This window comes from Ranitomeya variabilis, chromosome 6, assembly GCF_051348905.1.
Source record: "Ranitomeya variabilis isolate aRanVar5 chromosome 6, aRanVar5.hap1, whole genome shotgun sequence".
Classification (NCBI taxonomy): domain Eukaryota; kingdom Metazoa; phylum Chordata; class Amphibia; order Anura; family Dendrobatidae; genus Ranitomeya; species Ranitomeya variabilis.
This window is the reverse complement of record NC_135237.1, coordinates 275,028,691-275,050,472: the sequence shown is the minus strand read 5'-3', so window position 1 is coordinate 275,050,472 and position 21,782 is coordinate 275,028,691. Positions and strand designations below refer to the sequence as shown.

Sequence of the window (21,782 nt, the reverse complement as noted above, 5' to 3'; positions counted from 1 at the left end):
GATAGGTAGAGTAGGATTTCCATCTTATAATTGTGCTAGATATCTTCTCTGCTCTGATGGTGTTGTGTGTCATCACAAAGAGTTTGTATATGTGTGGTGGATAGATGGGGTCCCACAGGGTCAACACCTGCCTTCCATATATCACATGTGACAGAATTGCTTAAAGTCACAGTTTCATAAAAATGTATTGTATCTTTATGTTTGGAACCAAGCAAACTCTGTCAATATAGAAATCCAAGGTTAATTGTATGTTTTTAATAATTCACTTTATTATGTAGTAGACTACTATCCAACTTGTAGTCCATCAGTGAGATTCCAAATGTTGGCTTACATCATGTGTATGTTAGGCTACGTTCACATTTGCGGTCAGCGCCGCAGCGTCGGGCGCCACAGCGGCGCCGCATGCGTCATGCGCCCCTATATTTAACATGGGGACGCATGGACATGCGTTGTGCTGCGTTTTGCGCCGCATGGCCGCAAGCGTTGGACGCAAGAAACGCTTCAAGTTGCATTTTTAGCGTTTTAGCGTGCGTTTTGCCGCGTTTTTGTTTGCGTTGTGCGCTGCGGCGCCGACGCTGCGGCGCACAACGCAAATGTGAACGTAGCCTTAATGGATCTTTAGTGGTTTATACATGTACGTAAAACAGGATGATATTTCACTCCATCCACCCATATAGAGTTACAGGCTGCTGTATGCCTTAAAAAAGCTTATTTTATTAGTCACAAATAAATTTGAAACCAGCTCCTCCACTGCATGTCCGGGACCCCCCTCTGATCCCGTTAGATGAATATCAGCTAATTAACAACCTTAAAAACTATTTTCAAGCTTTATTAATGCATCATAAAATCCAGTTGGTATTCTATAATGAAAACGCTGACTCATTTCTAATGGAATCTCCATTTTTAATCATGCCATAAAAATGATTATGTCATGAGAGTTTCCTATTCTAGCGCATCTGTATTTTAACTTTGGAACACTAACTAGTTTTAAAATATATTACAAAAGCTTGAAAAGCATTTTTAACCTGCACAGTGGAAAAAGATCTATTTGAAATAAATTTGATTGCTTTTGGACAACAGTGATATTTTATATGTTTTAGGACTCGTTTACACGATGTGTACTGTCCATGTAAAAATCGCACACCATTGACCAATGTAATTCTAGAGGGCTGCTCAGATGACAATCAGTCAGTGTAAAAAAATAGCAGCATGCACTAGTCTTTTCATTATTTCGAATTAGACTCCCCCATTCAAGTCTATAGGTGCGCAAAAAAATTGTCCGTGTATTTCACTGTCTCTGTGTCCATGCAAAACTCACGGAGGCGTATGTTCTTTCCAGTATCGTGGATGAAAAGGGCCAATACAAGTCTATGGGTCTGTGAAAAACACGTACAGCATATGGATGACATCCATATGATGTCCAAATTTAACATAGCACAGGATAGGAGAAGCTTTGTACTTTATTTATCCATCCGTGAAAAACACTTTTAACACACTGATGTCAAAAACAGACACACGGATAACACACCGATGGTAAAAATTGACACAATGATGACACACCGATGGTAAAAACGACACACTGATCACACACCGATGGTAAAAACGACACACTGATCACACACCGATGGTAAAAACGACACACTGATCACACACCGATGGTAAAAACGACACACTGATCACACACTGGTGGAAAACACCGAAGACACTGGTACCATTTTGTACATGATTAAACATAGGTGTGAATGAGGCGTTAAACTGTACATATAGTGTGATATTTAAATGCGTATATAACACAAATATAAAATAAGGACAAAAGATGACTATACGCAAGAAAATAATCCTAAGTTTCTGGATGTAAATCAGACTCATCTGAACTCGGACTTAAGGCCAAAGTGCAGAGAAGCAAATACATTTATCTGTTTAGTTTCAGCAATGTGTAAAACAGTAGAATCCCTTTTAAATATTTTGAATCATCTTCAATATCATATGTAAGAATACTCTTTCACACCAGTAACTATTCTAACACAGTTTTCTTTCTGTTTGTTGAGTTATTCTCAGACCTGAAGGATCCAATTCCTTCCTTTGTTATTTTTTTTTTCTTTAGTTTTAACATTAACTTTTTTTATGTGGATAGGACAGGTTCCAATGTTTCTTCTAAACAATCACGTCTACTCTGAAGTCCTTCATTTACGCATAGTATGGACACTCTGAGCTTCTTCATGCACCAGTGCTCCCTCCACCTCGCTCCTTGCTCGGATGTCTAGTTCAGGTTTCATGGTTGTCAGGTTTGATATCTGTACCTGCAACTATGGATTTTGGATGAAATAATGTGCACTGGTTGCTTCTTTTGAAGTAAATACTGCTCACATCTTATTCGCTGAGAACAGTCCATCATAGTAAAGAAAAGCCACATCATATTAGGAGCCAGGATTTATAAAGAGAAGTGCATTCATTTATTTATTCATTTATTATGGTGAGAGATGGATAAAGAAAATATATAGAAAGGTCAAATGAGCTGTTTGTACTAGTAAAATGTGATGTTTTTAATTTAAAAAATAAAAACCTGCATTTTAGAATATTAAATCTGTATTTTTCCAAGTATTAGTACATACGTTCCAACATGTTTAGTTTGGCAATATTGAAATTTAATAGTATACTTTGTAAAAGTATAAGCCGTGTTTTCAAAAACACCAGACGTACTAAAAGTACAGCTATGGTTACTTTTCAAATTTGTTCTCAGCCGCCAAATCTAAGGCTTGTAGTAAAAATGTTTGTGGTGAATATATTAGAAAGTTAAGTCATGCTTTGGATTTAGTTATTTAAGACCTCGTTATAAATTTCATGAGATCCCCTCTAAGATGAAAATTGTGAAATGTTTTCTAGCATTAAAGCTGCTGACACATTTCCATTTTGCATCTTTTGTAATCTCTTAATCTTATCGCCGTTAAACTAGCACTGTATGATATTGTCATTTTAATATAAACCTCTAAAATAGATGTGTTTGAATTCCTTTAGCAGAAAAGATGCCTGCCAGGCGAAATAGCTCAAACCTGCTAAGTCTTAAATTTTATTTCTACTGGGTCTTTTATGATTAAGATGTAAAAAAATTACATTTAATACACAGATGAAATATCCGAATAAATATACGGTAATAGCGCTGGCAGTGGGCATCAATAATTCAGTGTATACTGTTTCCAATAAACATACACTTGAAATAAACATGAGCGTGAATCAGTCATGGTTTTTGTCCTTCACTTTAGTTTATTGGTTTACCTAAGAATCCTTTCATCTTTAGCTTAAGGAATAGTGTATATTAAATGGTAACATAAAATACATGATAGATAGATAGATAGATAGATAGATAGATAGATAGATAGATAGATAGATAGAGAGATAGATAGATAATAGATAGATAGATATAGGATAAATAGATAGATATGGGATAGATAGATAGATAGATAGATAGATAGATAGATAGATAGATAGATAGATAGATAGATACATACATAGATGAATTTGTGATAGATAGATAGATATATGATAGATAGATAGATAGATAGATAGATAGATAGATAGATAGATAGATAGATAGATAGATAGATATGTGATAGATAGATAGATAGATAGATAGATATGGGATAAATAGATTTATAGATAGATAGATGATATAATAGTCAGATAGATATGTCATAGATAGATACATAGATTATATAATAGATATATATGTGATAAATAGATAGATATGTGATTGATAGATAGATAGATAGATAGATAGATAGATAGATAGATATGTGATAGATAGATAGATAGATAGATAGATATGTGATAAATAGATAGATATGTGATAGATAGAGATAGATAGATAGATATGTGATAAATAGATAGATAGATATGTGATAGATAGATAGATAGATAGATAGATAGATAGATAGATAGATAGATGAAGCAACAAATCACAAGTATATGTAGTGTGATGACACCATAAAGTGATTAATAAATCTGTTTTTCCTCACCAGGTGTGAATCAGGATACACAGGTCAATACTGTGACAAGACAGATTTCAACATACTTTACGTGGTGCCAAGCAGACAAAAGCTCACCCACGTCCTCATTGCAGCCATCATTGGAGCCGTACAGATCGCCATTATAGTTGCTATTGTTATGTGCATAACAAGGTACATATTTATGGGGGGGTTCCTATATTTTTTTGTTTTACTGTGTATGCTTAGTCTAAATGAAGATGTTTTAGCACTGATTTCAATTCCTCTATATATGATTGTTCATAAAGCTACTGGACATGGAAGCATAAAATAGGGCTATCTTTGATAGAAGTATGTTAGTGGTTTTGTTAGGCTAGTTGCAGTATGTAATTCCGTCATTCATTTTCAGATCCCCTCAATATGCAGTTTGCATCCTTCCTTTCCTATTTTCCAGCTATTACCATGTGAACATATTTCTACCAGTAAGCCAAGAAGTATCGTTTCTCCTTGCGGAGATTGACATGCTAAGGATGCCAAGATGAGGAGACTTAAAGCTGCAATGCTCCTCTGGGAAATATGCTAATTATGCAAATTGTCTCTTCAGAGAGGAAGAGAACTAGAACTCTAGTGCCACCTATTGGAAGGTAGCAATCCTACAACTCAATGTCGACCCTTTAACGAGCCATGCCACATGACTTAGGATAATAGCCAAACCAGTAACACATACTGGATGTGAGGTCTGTGTGTCCAGTATACCGCAGTCTTCACTAGCTCTCATATACTAGTACAGTTTCATTCCTGTACTTCTTTCTCCCATTGCAGCTCATGACGAGGCACTTCTCCTTTCTGCTGACAGACATTCATGCTGAAGAGTTCATGATTCTCCCCTCTCTTCCTTGGAGAGTGCTTTGGTCTCCTCTCTCCATAATGACAAGCAGAATGTGTGATTTCACCCTCCTTGTGCAGATTGTCATGTGTGCTCTACCTTCTATCTATACTCTGATACAATACAACCTTTGCAATCTGCCCTCCCTAATAACTTGGAGGCTTTCCCACTTTTTAAATTGCTATGTACATATTTCTTTGTTTGCTGGTATCCCTGATAAAGGGAAGGAAGTCAGAGAGAGCTTACACAGCTAAGAGCAATGTGCACAAGTTTTAGGCAGGTGTGGAAAAATGCTACAAAGTAAGAATGCTTTCAGAAATGGAAGTGAGTATAGTATATCCTTATCAAATAACAAAATGTAAAGTGACCGATCAAATGAAAACTAAATCAAATCAATATTTGATGTGACCATCCTATGCCTTAAAACAGTATCCATTCTTCAAGGTATACTTGCGCACAGTTTTTGAAAGAACTCAGAACAGAGGTTGTTCCAAACATCTTGTACAGCTAACCTCAGATCTTCTATGGATGCAAGGCTTGTGCAAAGCCATCTGTCTCTCCTTGCAATCCCAGACAGCTTTGATGATGTTAAGACTAGGACTCTGTGGGGGTCATATAATCACTTCCTCCTTGTTCTTCACACTGAATATAGTTCCTAATGACATTAGCTTGTTGTCTTGCCGCAGAATAAATTTGGAGCCAAGTAGATTCTCTCCTGAGGTTATAGTATGATGGATAAGTATCTGCCTGTATTTCTTAGCATTGAAGACACCATAAATCTTGGCCAAATCCCCAACTCCATTTGCTGACATGCAGCCTCAAACTTGCTTGTTTGGAATCTCCACCAGGCTTCACTGTTGCTTGCACTCATTATCGTTACAGACAGATATTTCACATTTTGACACATTAGTCCAGATACTACTGCCATTTTTCTGCACCCCACATCCTATTTTTTCTCAAATAGTTGATATGGATTGCATAGCTCCCAACTGTAAAGCATAAAGAAAAACAAATTTTATACACAAGGGAAATCAAAATGAACATGTGACATAAATTCCCCTTAAAATTCTTAAATATTTTATTAGAGTATATAATAAAAATACCACTTCCCAGTGTAAAACAGAAAAAAGGAAAAATGTTGCAAAAAAAGACTCAAAAAAACTCTACTACTAGGTGCACCTACCCTAATAATATCCCTTCACTCTCCTGCTATCCCTGCCTGGCAGTGGAGGTTGGCACCCTGATAGAGTATTTGGCGCCCCCACTCCACGGCGGCTGTAACCTGCTGACCCTATTATATATCTAGCCAGCTGCAGGTAAGAAAACAATAAGCAAATAAAAGTGATGAAGAAAGCAGGAGTGAAACAAATTAGGTGCACACTAGGAGAAAAAAAAGCTAATAATCCTTCATATCAAACAACCCCACTCAGGACAAGAACACTAAGGATGTAAGGCCAAACTGGCTAATAAACATTAGGTACTAGTCCTCCGCACCATCCAACAAGCACATATAGGCTGGTGTGTACGAAGGTAGTGGGTAAATTGAAGGATAATTAAATATAGTTTAAATGACCTGGTTAGGTCCAAATGGAAAACTGTACATGCCCACGCTAGCTGACATATATTATTTAATACTCCTCAAAGTAATTGCATGTAAAGATAAATAATATTACAGGAGCGCCTGCATTAAAGAACATCAGATAGGTGCAGCAGGCAGTATTAGCAGGTAGTCAGCATCTACGTTTAGACACAGTACAGTGGACCCATACACATAATTAATACACAAGACAACCAAGAAAGGCAAAGATGTTGTCCCCAAAACAGGACACTTAGCTGTCGGTGGAACGCCCCGACGCGTTTCCCCGTCATACGGTTCCTCAGGGGGCAAAGAATGGATACAAAACAACCAGAGGTCAATGATGCAGGTGCCCTGATAACGGGACAGACCTGATTGAATCCCTAGAGAGGGGACTTATATAGTGAAAAACAACTCCCACTCACAAATCACCATAGGTGTTAAAAGTCCCTCCTCTCCCCAAGTTTCCGTAAGGCACTAAGTGTGGTACCGCCCATAGATGTGGCCACATGATGTGTGCCAAATGATAGACACATGTCCTATTTAGTCAGGGGGCTCCCACCCCCCCCATATCACAAACGGATCATAAATGACACAAGCAGATGACATACCGTACTAGGCATTAAATGCCGCATGGATACAATTCCACGTGAGACACGCTGGACGCCGCCATTACAGACATCAGGACGCCAGATAGCACATAAGCGCATGCGTGCAATCTCTCTACAGATCCGGGGAAGCGGTATCCCACTAATGATAGAGCAAAAAGGTCAGCGCCGGAATGCGAGCTGGACGCCGCCATGTTTGGTGTGATAGACAACACCGCGCATGCGCCCAGTCTCAGAAGCACTACAGAGAGTCCTGAAACAATATAGAGTAAACCAGTGCGCGTGCGCCATCCGTAAATACAAAAGATCGGCGCAAACACATAGGGATAAAGAAATAAGACCCCACTGGCGGACACAAAGGAGGATAAATCATATAAATATAAATATAAGGCAAAGATACCTATACGGTAATGGCGATAGGGAGAAGGATTCAATTGGATGTTGGTCCAGATGGACAACTACAGACAAGCTGTAGAAAAATATAGTATAGCGGTTCAGAGTCCGATAGTCCCATGGTTCACACACCATGGGTCACGCGCAGACAAATAAAATTATTAGTGTATGGTGAAATAGAGGGAAGTTGCTGTCCTACAGGAAACACGTATAGGAAAGGGACTCATTCAAGCCTCTCGGTGACATTGACTGCATACGGAAAATCCATTCCGCCTCCCGTTTGAGAAGTGCTTGATCAAAGTTACCTCCTCGAACCCTCGGTTTCAACAATTCAATCATGCATAGAGTGATCCCCTTAGGGGTTCCCCCATGTACCTGATTAACATGTCGGGCAAGCGGAGTGTCCCTATTATGTCTAATGTCACCGAGATGCTCCCCAAACCTAATTCTTAGCTCCCTTTTGGTCTTGCCGATATAATCCAGTGGGCAAGGGCAAGTGATCTTATATACTACACCCATGGATCTACAGTTGCCAAAATCTCTTATGTCGAAACACCTGCCATTAGCCGCACTGGTAAAACGTTTGGTCTGTCTGACATATTGGCACTTAGAACATTTACCACACTTAAAAAAGCCCAGCGGTCTCCTTTCAAGCCACGTACCCGCACCCTGCGGTTTCTGATACAGGCTGTGTACTAAGCGGTCCCCAATTGATTTCCCCCTTCTGTATGTAATACTAGGTATGGGGGGAATAAGATTCTCAAGATGGGGATCAGCTAGGAGTACACCCCAGTGCCTTTTGATGATCTGATAGACTCTGTCAGACTGATTGTCAAATGTCCCAATAAGCCTGACCAGGTCTGAGGCCTCCCCAGGTTTCTCCCGAGTTCTCAGTAGGGTTGACCTATCACTGCCAAGCGCTTCTCTATAAGATTTTATGAGAACCTCAGAGGGATACCCTCTCTCCCTGAATCTGCGGTGCAACTCACCAGCTTGGTTTTTAAACGAATCTATCTCGGAGCAGTTCCTGCGAATCCGCAGAAACTGTCCCTTGGGTATACCACGTTTAAGGGGTGTCGGGTGGTGGCTATGCCACTGCAAGAGACTATTTGTTGCGGTCGGTTTTCGATAGGTGTTAGTGCTTATGCCCCCATCTTTATTCTTTAAGATGTTGAGGTCCAAGAAAGCAATAGTATGCTCGTGATGCTCAGACGTGAATCTCATCCCAATCCTGTTGATGTTTATCTCTCTCACAAACCTTTCAAAGTCAGCCCCTGGGCCAGACCAAAGAACAAAAATATCGTCAATGTATCTGGCCCAGAGGCCGATAAAGGGCTGCCACCACCTATCCTCATCCGGAAAAATAAAGGTTTCCTCCCACCAGCCCAGGAACAGATTAGCATACGTGGGGGCACAAGGGCTCCCCATTGCTGTACCCCTGAGCTGGTGGAAGTACTTACCATTAAAGATGAAGAAATTCCGGGTGAGGGTAAAAAGAAGAAGCTGCTGAACAAAATGATTGTGCTCAGTACATTCAATGGCACGTGTCCTTAAATAATGATCAACAGCCTCAATGCCAATGTCATGGGGGATGCTGCTATACAGCGCCTCCACATCAATGGAGGCCAATATCATGTGTGGTTCTACAACAACATCCTCCAATAAGCCAAGTAGGTGCAGTGTATCCCTCACATATGAGGGAAGTGACTGAACAAAGGGTCTTAGGATCTGGTCTATATAAATACCAATGTTCTGAGATATGGAGTCGATACCTGCCACAATTGGACGGCCTTTAAGCGGGTCAAGGCCCTTGTGCACCTTCGGGAGGGCATAGAAGGTCGGGACACTTGGGAAAGAAGGAGCAAGGAAAGAGTATTCGTTTTTGGATATCAACTTTCTATCCATGGCGCGATCAAGTATAGCCATTAGCTCTTCTGAGTAGTTTTTCGTGGGATCACCCGGTAGAATTTCATAGGTTTGATGGTCATTAAGGAGTGTATAACACATCTGAAGATATTTAGAGTGATCAAGAATAACAAGGTTTCCACCTTTGTCAGATGCTTTAAAAATCAAATTATTATTTTTTTCCAGCCTCTTTAAGGCAATGGACTCATTTGTTGATAGATTTTGATCCCCATATCCATGGTTATTAGAGATCTTGCAAAGATCTGCCTCAACAAGTTTGACAAAGATGTCCACACTGGTGAGATCATTTATAGGTGGCATTCTCTTGCTCCTCTTCCTCAAAGATGTAAAGGGTCCTTCCCCTCTCCCTCTCTCGTTCTCCTGTAGAAGGCCCACAAGGGCATGATACCCTTCAAGGTCCTCCTCATTAAGGCCCAATTCCCTGCACTTTTCCCAATCATTTTTTTGAAAAAATAATTTCCACTTGAGATTACGGCCGAATAAATTAATGTCTTTAACCCAATTGAAACAATTGTAGGCATTTGTGGGGACAAAATTCAAGCCCCTCTGCAGGACAGCATACTCCTCCCTCGAAAAAGAAAAAGAGGTCAAATTGATAATCTGTCCCTGTACTACTGGGGTCGTCTCCTCAGATCGTATTTCGCTGTAAATCTGTTGTCTAAAAAAGACGATGTTGCAGAAGATGAGGAGGAGGACGCCTGGGGTACCGGTCCCGGATTCCCCGATGGTCCTCTTATGCCCCTGCCCCTCCCCCCTCTTCCCCTTTGTCTGTATTGATTCTTGGTTGACCGCCATCTATGAAATGAGGTAGCCCCTTGTTCTGACCGTTCTGTATCTGATGTATCTATATCAGAGGAGGAAGCATCCACAGTGTTCTGGGACTGATAGTCGTAGGCCTTGTTATCCCTAAACTCGTTTAGGTCCCTTGAAAACTGCAGGTGCTTCCTCTCTTTAAGCCTGTTCTGAAACTTTTCAATAGAAGTTTGTAGAAAGTTCTCTCTTCTGGTATAATCAGAATCAGCTTTATGCTTTTGAACTTGCTCAATTAATAGATTCAATTTGCTATTAGATTCCTCAAAGAGTCTTCTCTCCTCTGTGAGTAATATCTGCATAAAGCGGATGGAGGAATCAATAGACTCCTTTGTCCAGGCGGCCAATACAGTGGGGTTGGTGGTTCGGGGGGAAGGTCTAATTGGAATACGTAATCCCTTAGGCACAATCTTATTTTTAATATAATTTTCCAACCCCTTTATCTCCCACCACGATCTTATATTATCTCTATAACATAGGTACACATCCTTAAACAGGTTCTGGAGAGAGAAATTTGCTGTATTAACAGGGGTAGTATCACTAATAGAAAAGACTATGTCTGCGTCCTGAGCCCATGTATTAGTGTCAATTGGACCTGAGAGGAACCCCGCCATACCATAAATTTAGTAAAGCATAAAGAAAAACAAATTTTATACACAAGGGAAATCAAAATGAACATGTGACATAAATTCCCCTTAAAATTCTTAAATATTTTATTAGAGTATATAATAAAAATACCACTTCCCAGTGTAAAACAGAAAAAAGGAAAAATGTTGCAAAAAAAGACTCAAAAAAACTCTACTACTAGGTGCACCTACCCTAATAATATCCCTTCACTCTCCTGCTATCCCTGCCTGGCAGTGGAGGTTGGCACCCTGATAGAGTATTTGGCGCCCCCATATTTTTAAAGCATCTGACAAAGGTGGAAACCTTGTTATTCTTGATCACTCTAAATATCTTCAGATGTGTTATACACTCCTTAATGACCATCAAACCTATGAAATTCTACCGGGTGATCCCACGAAAAACTACTCAGAAGAGCTAATGGCTATACTTGATCGCGCCATGGATAGAAAGTTGATATCCAAAAACGAATACTCTTTCCTTGCTCCTTCTTTCCCAAGTGTCCCGACCTTCTATGCCCTCCCGAAGGTGCACAAGGGCCTTGACCCACTTAAAGGCCGTCCAATTGTGGCAGGTATCGACTCCATATCTCAGAACATTGGTATTTATATAGACCAGATCCTAAGACCCTTTGTTCAGTCACTTCCCTCATATGTGAGGGATACACTGCACCTACTTGGCTTATTGGAGGATGTTGTTGTAGAACCACACATGATATTGGCCTCCATTGATGTGGAGGCGCTGTATAGCAGCATCCCCCATGACATTGGCATTGAGGCTGTTGATCATTATTTAAGGACACGTGCCATTGAATGTACTGAGCACAATCATTTTGTTCAGCAGCTTCTTCTTTTTACCCTCACCCGGAATTTCTTCATCTTTAATGGTAAGTACTTCCACCAGCTCAGGGGTACAGCAATGGGGAGCCCTTGTGCCCCCACGTATGCTAATCTGTTCCTGGGCTGGTGGGAGGAAACCTTTATTTTTCCGGATGAGGATAGGTGGTGGCAGCCCTTTATCGGCCTCTGGGCCAGATACATTGACGATATTTTTGTTCTTTGGTCTGGCCCAGGGGCTGACTTTGAAAGGTTTGTGAGAGAGATAAACATCAACAGGATTGGGATGAGATTCACGTCTGAGCATCACGAGCATACTATTGCTTTCTTGGACCTCAACATCTTAAAGAATAAAGATGGGGGCATAAGCACTAACACCTATCGAAAACCGACCGCAACAAATAGTCTCTTGCAGTGGCATAGCCACCACCCGACACCCCTTAAACGTGGTATACCCAAGGGACAGTTTCTGCGGATTCGCAGGAACTGCTCCGAGATAGATTCGTTTAAAAACCAAGCTGGTGAGTTGCACCGCAGATTCAGGGAGAGAGGGTATCCCTCTGAGGTTCTCATAAAATCTTATAGAGAAGCGCTTGGCAGTGATAGGTCAACCCTACTGAGAACTCGGGAGAAACCTGGGGAGGCCTCAGACCTGGTCAGGCTTATTGGGACATTTGACAATCAGTCTGACAGAGTCTATCAGATCATCAAAAGGCACTGGGGTGTACTCCTAGCTGATCCCCATCTTGAGAATCTTATTCCCCCCATACCTAGTATTACATACAGAAGGGGGAAATCAATTGGGGACCGCTTAGTACACAGCCTGTATCAGAAACCGCGGGGTGCGGGTACGTGGCTTGAAAGGAGACCGCTGGGCTTTTTTAAGTGTGGTAAATGTTCTAAGTGCCAATATGTCAGACAGACCAAACGTTTTACCAGTGCGGCTAATGGCAGGTGTTTCGACATAAGAGATTTTGGCAACTGTAGATCCATGGGTGTAGTATATAAGATCACTTGCCCTTGCCCACTGGATTATATCGGCAAGACCAAAAGGGAGCTAAGAATTAGGTTTGGGGAGCATCTCGGTGACATTAGACATAATAGGGACACTCCGCTTGCCCGACATGTTAATCAGGTACATGGGGGAACCCCTAAGGGGATCACTCTATGCATGATTGAATTGTTGAAACCGAGGGTTCGAGGAGGTAACTTTGATCAAGCACTTCTCAAACGGGAGGCGGAATGGATTTTCCGTATGCAGTCAATGTCACCGAGAGGCTTGCATGAGTCCCTTTCCTATACGTGTTTCCTGTAGGACAGCAACTTCCCTCTATTTCACCATACACTAATAATTTTATTTGTCTGCGCGTGACCCATGGTGTGTGAACCATGGGACTATCGGACTCTGAACCGCTATACTATATTTTTCTACAGCTTGTCTGTAGTTGTCCATCTGGACCAACATCCAATTGAATCCTTCTCCCTATCGCCATTACCGTATAGGTATCTTTGCCTTATATTTATATTTATATGATTTATCCTCCTTTGTGTCCGCCAGTGGGGTCTTATTTCTTTATCCCTATGTGTTTGCGCCGATCTTTTGTATTTACGGATGGCGCACGCGCACTGGTTTACTCTATATTGTTTCAGGACTCTCTGTAGTGCTTCTGAGACTGGGCGCATGCGCGGTGTTGTCTATCACACCAAACATGGCGGCGTCCAGCTCGCATTCCGGCGCTGACCTTTTTGCTCTATCATTAGTGGGATACCGCTTCCCCGGATCTGTAGAGAGATTGCACGCATGCGCTTATGTGCTATCTGGCGTCCTGATGTCTGTAATGGCGGCGTCCAGCGTGTCTCACGTGGAATTGTATCCATGCGGCATTTAATGCCTAGTACGGTATGTCATCTGCTTGTGTCATTTATGATCCGTTTGTGATATGGGGGGGGTGGGAGCCCCCTGACTAAATAGGACATGTGTCTATCATTTGGCACACATCATGTGGCCACATCTATGGGCGGTACCACACTTAGTGCCTTACGGAAACTTGGGGAGAGGAGGGACTTTTAACACCTATGGTGATTTGTGAGTGGGAGTTGTTTTTCACTATATAAGTCCCCTCTCTAGGGATTCAATCAGGTCTGTCCCGTTATCAGGGCACCTGCATCATTGACCTCTGGTTGTTTTGTATCCATTCTTTGCCCCCTGAGGAACCGTATGACGGGGAAACGCGTCGGGGCGTTCCACCGACAGCTAAGTGTCCTGTTTTGGGGACAACATCTTTGCCTTTCTTGGTTGTCTTGTGTATCAATTATGTGTATGGGTCCACTGTACTGTGTCTAAACGTAGATGCTGACTACCTGCTAATACTGCCTGCTGCACCTATCTGATGTTCCTTAATGCAGGCGCTCCTGTAATATTATTTATCTTTACATGCAATTACTTTGAGGAGTATTAAATAATATATGTCAGCTAGCGTGGGCATGTACAGTTTTCCATTTGGACCTAACCAGGTCATTTAAACTATATTTAATTATCCTTCAATTTACCCACTACCTTCGTACACACCAGCCTATATGTGCTTGTTGGATGGTGCGGAGGACTAGTACCTAATGTTTATTAGCCAGTTTGGCCTTACATCCTTAGTGTTCTTGTCCTGAGTGGGGTTGTTTGATATGAAGGATTATTAGCTTTTTTTTTTCTCCTAGTGTGCACCTAATTTGTTTCACTCCTGCTTTCTTCATCACTTTTATTTGCTTATTGTTTTCTTACCTGCAGCTGGCTAGATATATAATAGGGTCAGCAGGTTACAGCCGCCGTGGAGTGGGGGCGCCAAATACTCTATCAGGGTGCCAACCTCCACTGCCAGGCAGGGATAGCAGGAGAGTGAAGGGATATTATTAGGGTAGGTGCACCTAGTAGTAGAGTTTTTTTGAGTCTTTTTTTGCAACATTTTTCCTTTTTTCTGTTTTACACTGGGAAGTGGTATTTTTATTATATACTCTAATAAAATATTTAAGAATTTTAAGGGGAATTTATGTCACATATAGCTCCCAACTGTCCCTCATACTGTGGGACTGTCCTGATTTTGAGGCTGTGCCCCGCAGTCCCGCATATGACTCTACTTCTTCCACACAGCCAGCAGGAGAAGCAGCTGCCACGCCCCCTTGTATTAGGCCACGGCCCCTCCATATCTTCTCCTTCCGGGGTGGTGGTTCAGAGAGGGAGAGAGGACATTCTGAGGTACTTGTGTGTGTTTGTTGCACACATACATCACATACATGCTGCTGGCCCTGCTGTGCGTACAGTACAAGGCATTATAACCAGGAGTAGTGGCAGCAGTTTGAGCAATCCAGTTCAGCCTGTTAGTCATAGGCACAGTATATATATATCCTTTATATACTACAGCAGTTATGGAGTGGAGCCAGTAGATAGTGGTGTCTGAGTGCATGCAGAGTTTGCAGAGCTGAGCTGCATTGCAATATGCAGGACCTGTGAGGCAGCAGTGTGGACAGCAACAGGTGGTGAAATCTTTGCCTGCATTGTAAGCAGAGCTGCTGGGACACATCTACAGCCCCGACTGTACACAGTCATCGTCATATGTGGCCATTATACAGTATTGAGCATCATGTGGGGCCATTAAACAGTATGGAGCACTGTGTGGCCGTTATACAGTATGCAGCATCATGTGGGGCCATTATACAGTATGGATCACTGTGGGGCCATTAAACAGTATGGAGCACTGTGTGGCCATTATACAGTATGGAGCATCATGTGGGGCCATTATACAGTATTGAGCATCATGTGTGGCCATTACACAGTATGGAGCATCATGTGTGGCCATTATACAGTATGGAGCATCATGTGGGGCCATTATACAGTATGGAGCACTGTGTGGCCATTATACAGTATTGAGCATCATGTGTGGCCATTATCCTGCACATAGCATCATGTGGGGCCATTATACAGTATGGAGCACTGTGTGGCCATTATACTGTACGCAGCATCATGTGGGGCAATTTTACAGTATGGAGCACTGTGTGGCCATTATACTGTACGCAGCATCATGTGGGGCCATTATACAGTATGGAGCACTGTGTGGCCATTATACAGTATTGACCATTGTGTGGCCATTATACTGTACGCAGCATCATGTGGGGCCATTATACAGTATGGAGCACTGTGTGGCCATTATACAGTATTGAGCATCATGTGTCACCATTATACAGTATTGAGCATCATCTGGGGCCATTATACAGTATGAGCACTGTGTGGCCATTATACAGTATGAGCACTGTGTGGCCATTATACAGTATTGAGCATCATGTGTGGCCATTATACAGTATGGAGCACTGTGGGGCCATTATACAATATTGAGCATCATGTGGGGCCATTATACAGTATTGAGCATCATGTGGGGCCATTATACAGTATGGAGCACTGTGGCCATATTTTTTTTCAGCTTATAATTATTGTTTATGAAACAGTGTGATCAACAGTGCTAAATGGGTGTGAGTGGGGCATGGATATGGGTGTGACTAGCTGTGAATGGGTGTGGTCAGGGGCGTGGTCTAAAATTTGCCGCAGAGCGCTGCGCGCGCTGCTATCTTTGTCCCTCTTTGCCTTGTTCAAAAGTTGGGAGGTATGGGATTGCCTTGTTTTCACGTCAAAGGTATGGCTTTTTGTCATACATTATTCCTTGTCCCATTTGTTGCTGAAAATTTTGAGCTGATTGCACTGCTGGACAAAGTTTCCTTTACCGACCTCTGCGTCTATGGTTCTCAATGTTGCCCATTTCTTCGTGCTTTTTCAAATGAACTTGAACAGCACATCTTAAAACCCTGGTCTTTGAAATCTTTGCCAGAGAAGTCCTTGCTAATGCAGTTTAACTACCATGTGTCTCAGTCTTGCAATGTGTATGACTAGTGACATGAAATGATTGTCTTCCACAACCTCACCTTTGTAGCTGAGGGTGACTGTTGCTATACACAGTATATATATATATATATATATATATATATATATATATATATATATATATATATATATACACACAGATGCTAAATATGCCAATATCTTTGGACACATATCTCACGTGTATGGTATCATAATGTCCAAAAAAGGTCAGATCTATGAAAAGTTTTAATGATTGAAACCATACATTAAAAGAAAAAAAACATAAGGCAAACATTGCTATTGCTTGGTCATTGCATTTCCACCCCCCAAAAAGCAATAAAAAGTTATTAAGATGTCTTCTCTACCCCAAAATATTATCAATAAAAATGTCAGTTCAGGGCACAAAAAGCAAGCTCTCACACAGCTCCATTAACAGAAAAATAAAAAGTTTGGGGTCTCAGAAAATGACAACACAAACAACATTTTTTTCCAAATCTCAGAATTTTTTTTTTTCACCTGTAAAATAATAATAAAAACAGGACATGTTTGGCATCACTGTTATTGTGATGACCTGGAAAATCATTTTGACAGGTCATAATTACCATACAATGAAGCCATAAAAGCAAAGTAAAAAAAACAATGTCGGAATTGCGAGTTGTTTGCCACAATTTCATTGCATTTTTTTTCCTGTTTTCCTGTACACTGGTAAAATGAAAGCTGTCATTCAAACTACATCTCATCCTGTAAAACAACATGCCATCATATAGCTTTGTGGAGAGAAAAGTTATGATTCTTAAAACAAGGGGAGGAAAACACGAAAGAGCAAAAATGAAAAATGTGTTCATTAAAGGGTTCGGCTCCCAAGAGAACCTCTTTAATTTTGCCTTAAATAAAGTGAACATTAAAAAATGTCAGTGTAATTTTGGACAGGATGAGCTGAAAAGACTAGAGTGAGAACAGTGTTACATTATTAGGGTTATCTTACTATTGGACCTTGTAGAAATCATGGACGTTATGTAAAATGAGTGCCTAAAATAAAATTTGGAAATTAAATTATTGCATAATCATGTGTCCTGTATTGTCATATAATACTATGCAGTATAAAATAAACATGCCCCCCCCAAACCACAGCTACATTCTGCCACAAACTCAAGTGAATAGCCTAACATAGGTGTGCCACAACCATGTGTCATATTCTTTACAGGAAAGAAATACCGTATTTTTCCGACTATAAGACGCACTTTTTTCCTCCAAATTTGGGAGGAAAGTGTGGGTGCGTCTTATAGTACGGATATAGCATGTGGGGAGGGGGGCAGCAGCGAGTGGTATCGCAATGATATCCCACTTCAGGATGTCCCACCTGCCGGAATCAGCTGCTGGGGAAACCACATGGCTCCGCTGATTAAGTGCAGTGAATATTCATTAGCGGCTCCCCGCCCACCGATCAGCTGAGCGGGGAGCAGCAAATGAATACTGCACTTAAGCAGCGACACACAGTTTCCCCAGCACTGATTCTGGGGAGAATCTGTGTGTCCGGGGGAGGAGGCAGCAGCAGCAGGGGCCAGGAGATCGCTGCATACCTGCCTGTGCTGGACGCTGAGCTGTCTGTGGTGCACAAGGAGGACCTGTGTGATGTCAGAAGTGGGCGGGCTGGAGCATCACATGGCAGCTCAGAGCCCTCCCTCTTCTGACATCATCACAGGTCCTTCAGACTCCCACCTAGAATCTGCAGCTTCCTCTTATGTCCTGCGCGTGCGCTGTGGAAAGGCAACAAGAGAGAGAGGGCTCTGTGTGTGCAGCCATGGGATGCTCCAGCTTTTACCTCACCACAGGCTGGCTCCCACAATTAAGAGGTTAGTCCCCAGCATGTCATAGGATCTGCAGGACATGCTGGGAGTTATAGTTCTCCCATGGGATTTTAAAGCAGCACTCCAGTGTTATTTTGCAGTGCTGGAGTGGTGCTTTCACTATAAGCCCTGTGCCCCATTATTATACTCACCCTCCAGTGTCTTCCTATAGTACTGTACAGACACCACACTGGTCCCGCAGCTTCCAACATAATAACGTACTATTATATATAATAACACCACATATAATAGTATGTTATTTATGTTATTAAATATTTTACCACATTTTTTTGGTTCAAATATTTTTTTCCCTATTTTCCACCTCTAAAACCTGGGTGCGCCTTATAGTCCGGTGCGTCCTATAGTCCAAAAAATACGGTATATCTTGGTACCGTGTTAGCCAGTAGATAGAAAAATGTTTTTCACCCATGGTAATTCTGCTTCATGTCACCTGGCTTATCCATGGTTTTTTTCCCCTCTTTTTTTTTTTTCCTTTCTCTATACTATGTTGTGCATAAATATGTGATTCTTCAGAATTTGTTTTAGTCTTTGCCTGATGAAGACACGTATGTAGTCTCGAAAGCTTGCAATTTGTTACCATCTTTTCAGTTAGCCATTAAAAGGTATCAACCACTGAGGACTCTAAATTCTAAATATTTTTCATATTCTTTACTAATTTACACACACGTTTAGATGGTAGAGTGTCTTTCCAGCAAGTATCGTACCCTCATATTCGCTGTTTGCGTTAGTTATGGTTGGTTTAAATCAGGTGTCTCAAACTCAGCTGGGTATATGGGTCGCACATCGAAATATTTTGAATTTGACAGGCCGCATTCTTTGCCTTATGAGATGATGTTTTCAGTTATACCAATTTTTCTTTATGACTTTTGACTAACTTTTTTTTAACATTTTTATGTAGTAATGTTCCCATCCTGGTCCCCATCTTGTAGCAATGTCCCCCATCCTGGTCCCCATCTTGTAGCATTGTCTCCATCCTGGTCTCCATTTTGTTGTAATGTCTCCTATTCTTATCCCCATCCTGGTTCCCATCTTATAGTAATGTCCTTCATTGTGGACCCCATCTTGTAGTAGTGTCCTGTATCATGGTCTCCATCTTGTAGCAATGTCTCCATCCTGGTCTCAATTTTGAAGTAATGTCCCATATTCTTATCTCCATCTTGTAGTCATGTTTCATCCTGGTCCCCATCTTATATTAATGACCCCATCCCAGTCCCCATCTTGTAATAAAGTCCCCAATTATGCTGCTCTTCACATACACATTAATAAGAAAAATAAGGAAAAGGATTCTTCTTACCTGTCCCTGCTACCACGGTGAACCACATTCTCTTCTGCTCCACAGCCAAGGCGGCGCACGGCAGTGACGTCATACCCTGCCCGCACTGTGCCCGCCGATGTCAGCTGCAAGCCTTTGAATTGCCGGTGGCTGGTCTTGTGAGGCAGTCAGCTGATTTCTGTGCCGCAATACATTTCAATTGAATGTGTGTCCTAGCATGCTTATTCAGCTGAATAGAAGCAGTGGCCGCCCACTGGAACGGGCTGCGATTGTCTCTGGATCTCTGGTGCTCGCGGACCACATGTTTGGGACCCTTGGTTGATATCAAGCAAACAGCCTAGGTGTAGAAAAGCTCTAGAGCTCCTTGTGCCGTGATACTAGGACAGATGTATGCACTGCTTTAGCTATGTGATTGCTCAGTATTATTTTTGTTACTTCTGAAGACTGTTTTTAATACAATAATGTTACTTAAAAGACTGTTTTCACTTACAGGAAATGTCCGAAAAACAACAGAGGACGTCGACAGAAGCAAAATCTTGGTCACTTCACTTCAGATGCTTCATCCCGGATGGTGTAGCCTCAGTGTTTTTTCTGTATTCTTCTTGTTTATTTTTTATACTTACATTGACCATGTGCTGTACATTTTTATTATATCTTTTTTTAAAGAATGGAAATATTTATTTCAGAGGCCTTATTTTTGGACATTTTATAGTTTAGCTTTGTTGGTTGTCTGTTGTACTTGCAAAACATCAGCTCTGGCAGCAATGGACTGATACAGCTTTCATTATGTTTCTTGTTATTTTTTTTGTTTTTATATTCTTTTTCCAACAAATGCATTTTAGTATTTTTCTGTGTGTGCTTTCGCATGGTGGTTAATCACCCATATTTTGTTCTAACAACATCTCAACTTTTAATAGCATTTGGGTTCCAGCCACAAATTGGGCAAAAATGTGTTAACTGAGGATAGGTCAAAGGTCGATAAAGTATAATAAAAATTATTTCGGGATACATTTTGTAAACTGATATGTGATACTTTAGTGTGAGATAAGACTGTAAATCGACGTGAACCTCCAATGTCTTGAAAAAAAATGGCGGATGAAATGTTCACTACATCCCCAAGATTGGTTGCTCCTATGGAACACAGGCTCAGGCCTCCTGTGGTTGTAGATAATGAACAAACCTGAAAACTATGTAAGAAATACCCTACAAACCAGGCATGAGCTAAAGGTAACAATGTTTACAGTTTTTTTTCTTACCAAGCTTCATAGAAGACACTGTGTTTAATAGATATTTCAATGTTTTATAGAATTAGTTATGGACATTTTTTTTAAAACACTGGCTATCGCATGATATGTGAATTGTATTCTGTGAGTAGTGGTAACACGTTAAATATGTTCTATGGTTTCTAATCCTGAAATCAGGGGGTCTATCTTCAGGGGCCAGGGATTGCAGTAGGTGCATTGTTCTGTGGTGTCATTACCTGTAACTGTTTTGTATTATCTTTTTATTTATTTTTAGTTGATTGTGTCTGTGACTATCTGTATTTTCTACACCATTGAAGTAAAACACGATAATTGGGCACCAAAAAATAGGCACCACACAAACAATCCCCATTGCTCCCATGCCATCACAGACCCTTGAAAAAGAACTCCTTCCTTTTTTAATACAAAATATAGCATTTAATACTACTGGGAGAAAATATTTCCTTGGCTCTTACATTAAGGTCCGCACAATACTTTTGTTACATTTAGATAAATGTTAAAATTCATGTAAAATAAAATTTGAAACTGTTGATCAGCATACATATGTTTATTTGAACACCATTACAAAAATAAAAGGCTGCTTTAATAAAAAAAAAATGTTTTCCCCTCAGTGCAGAATGTTTTTTTAATAAATAGTAATGATGCCTACCCTAAATAGCTTGCCAGCTTTATATCAATGGATGTGTATGCTGCACTGAATAGTAGATAGGGAACATGTTAAAATATATACCGGAAGACATAACAACTTGATTTGGTTACAGGTCGCAGTAAGATAGTGATTTTGTACACCACGCTAACCAGTTCTAGTACCTTATTCATTCACCCTCATTCAACAGATGGTCT

The 21,782-nt window shown here is 41.0% G+C and overlaps 1 protein-coding gene across 1 annotated transcript in view; it reads left to right on the top strand.

The window, feature by feature from the left end:
• Positions 1-21,549, top strand: part of TMEFF1 (transmembrane protein with EGF like and two follistatin like domains 1) — a 275,343-nt gene extending 253,794 nt beyond the window's left edge. Inside the window, exons 9-10 of the mRNA XM_077269682.1 lie at positions 4,017-4,175; positions 20,170-21,549. Coding sequence (XP_077125797.1) covers positions 4,017-4,175; positions 20,170-20,254 — 244 coding nt within the window. The 3' untranslated portion in view covers positions 20,255-21,549. The remainder of the gene's footprint in view (positions 1-4,016; positions 4,176-20,169) is intronic.
• Positions 21,550-21,782: the final 233 nt, after the last annotated feature.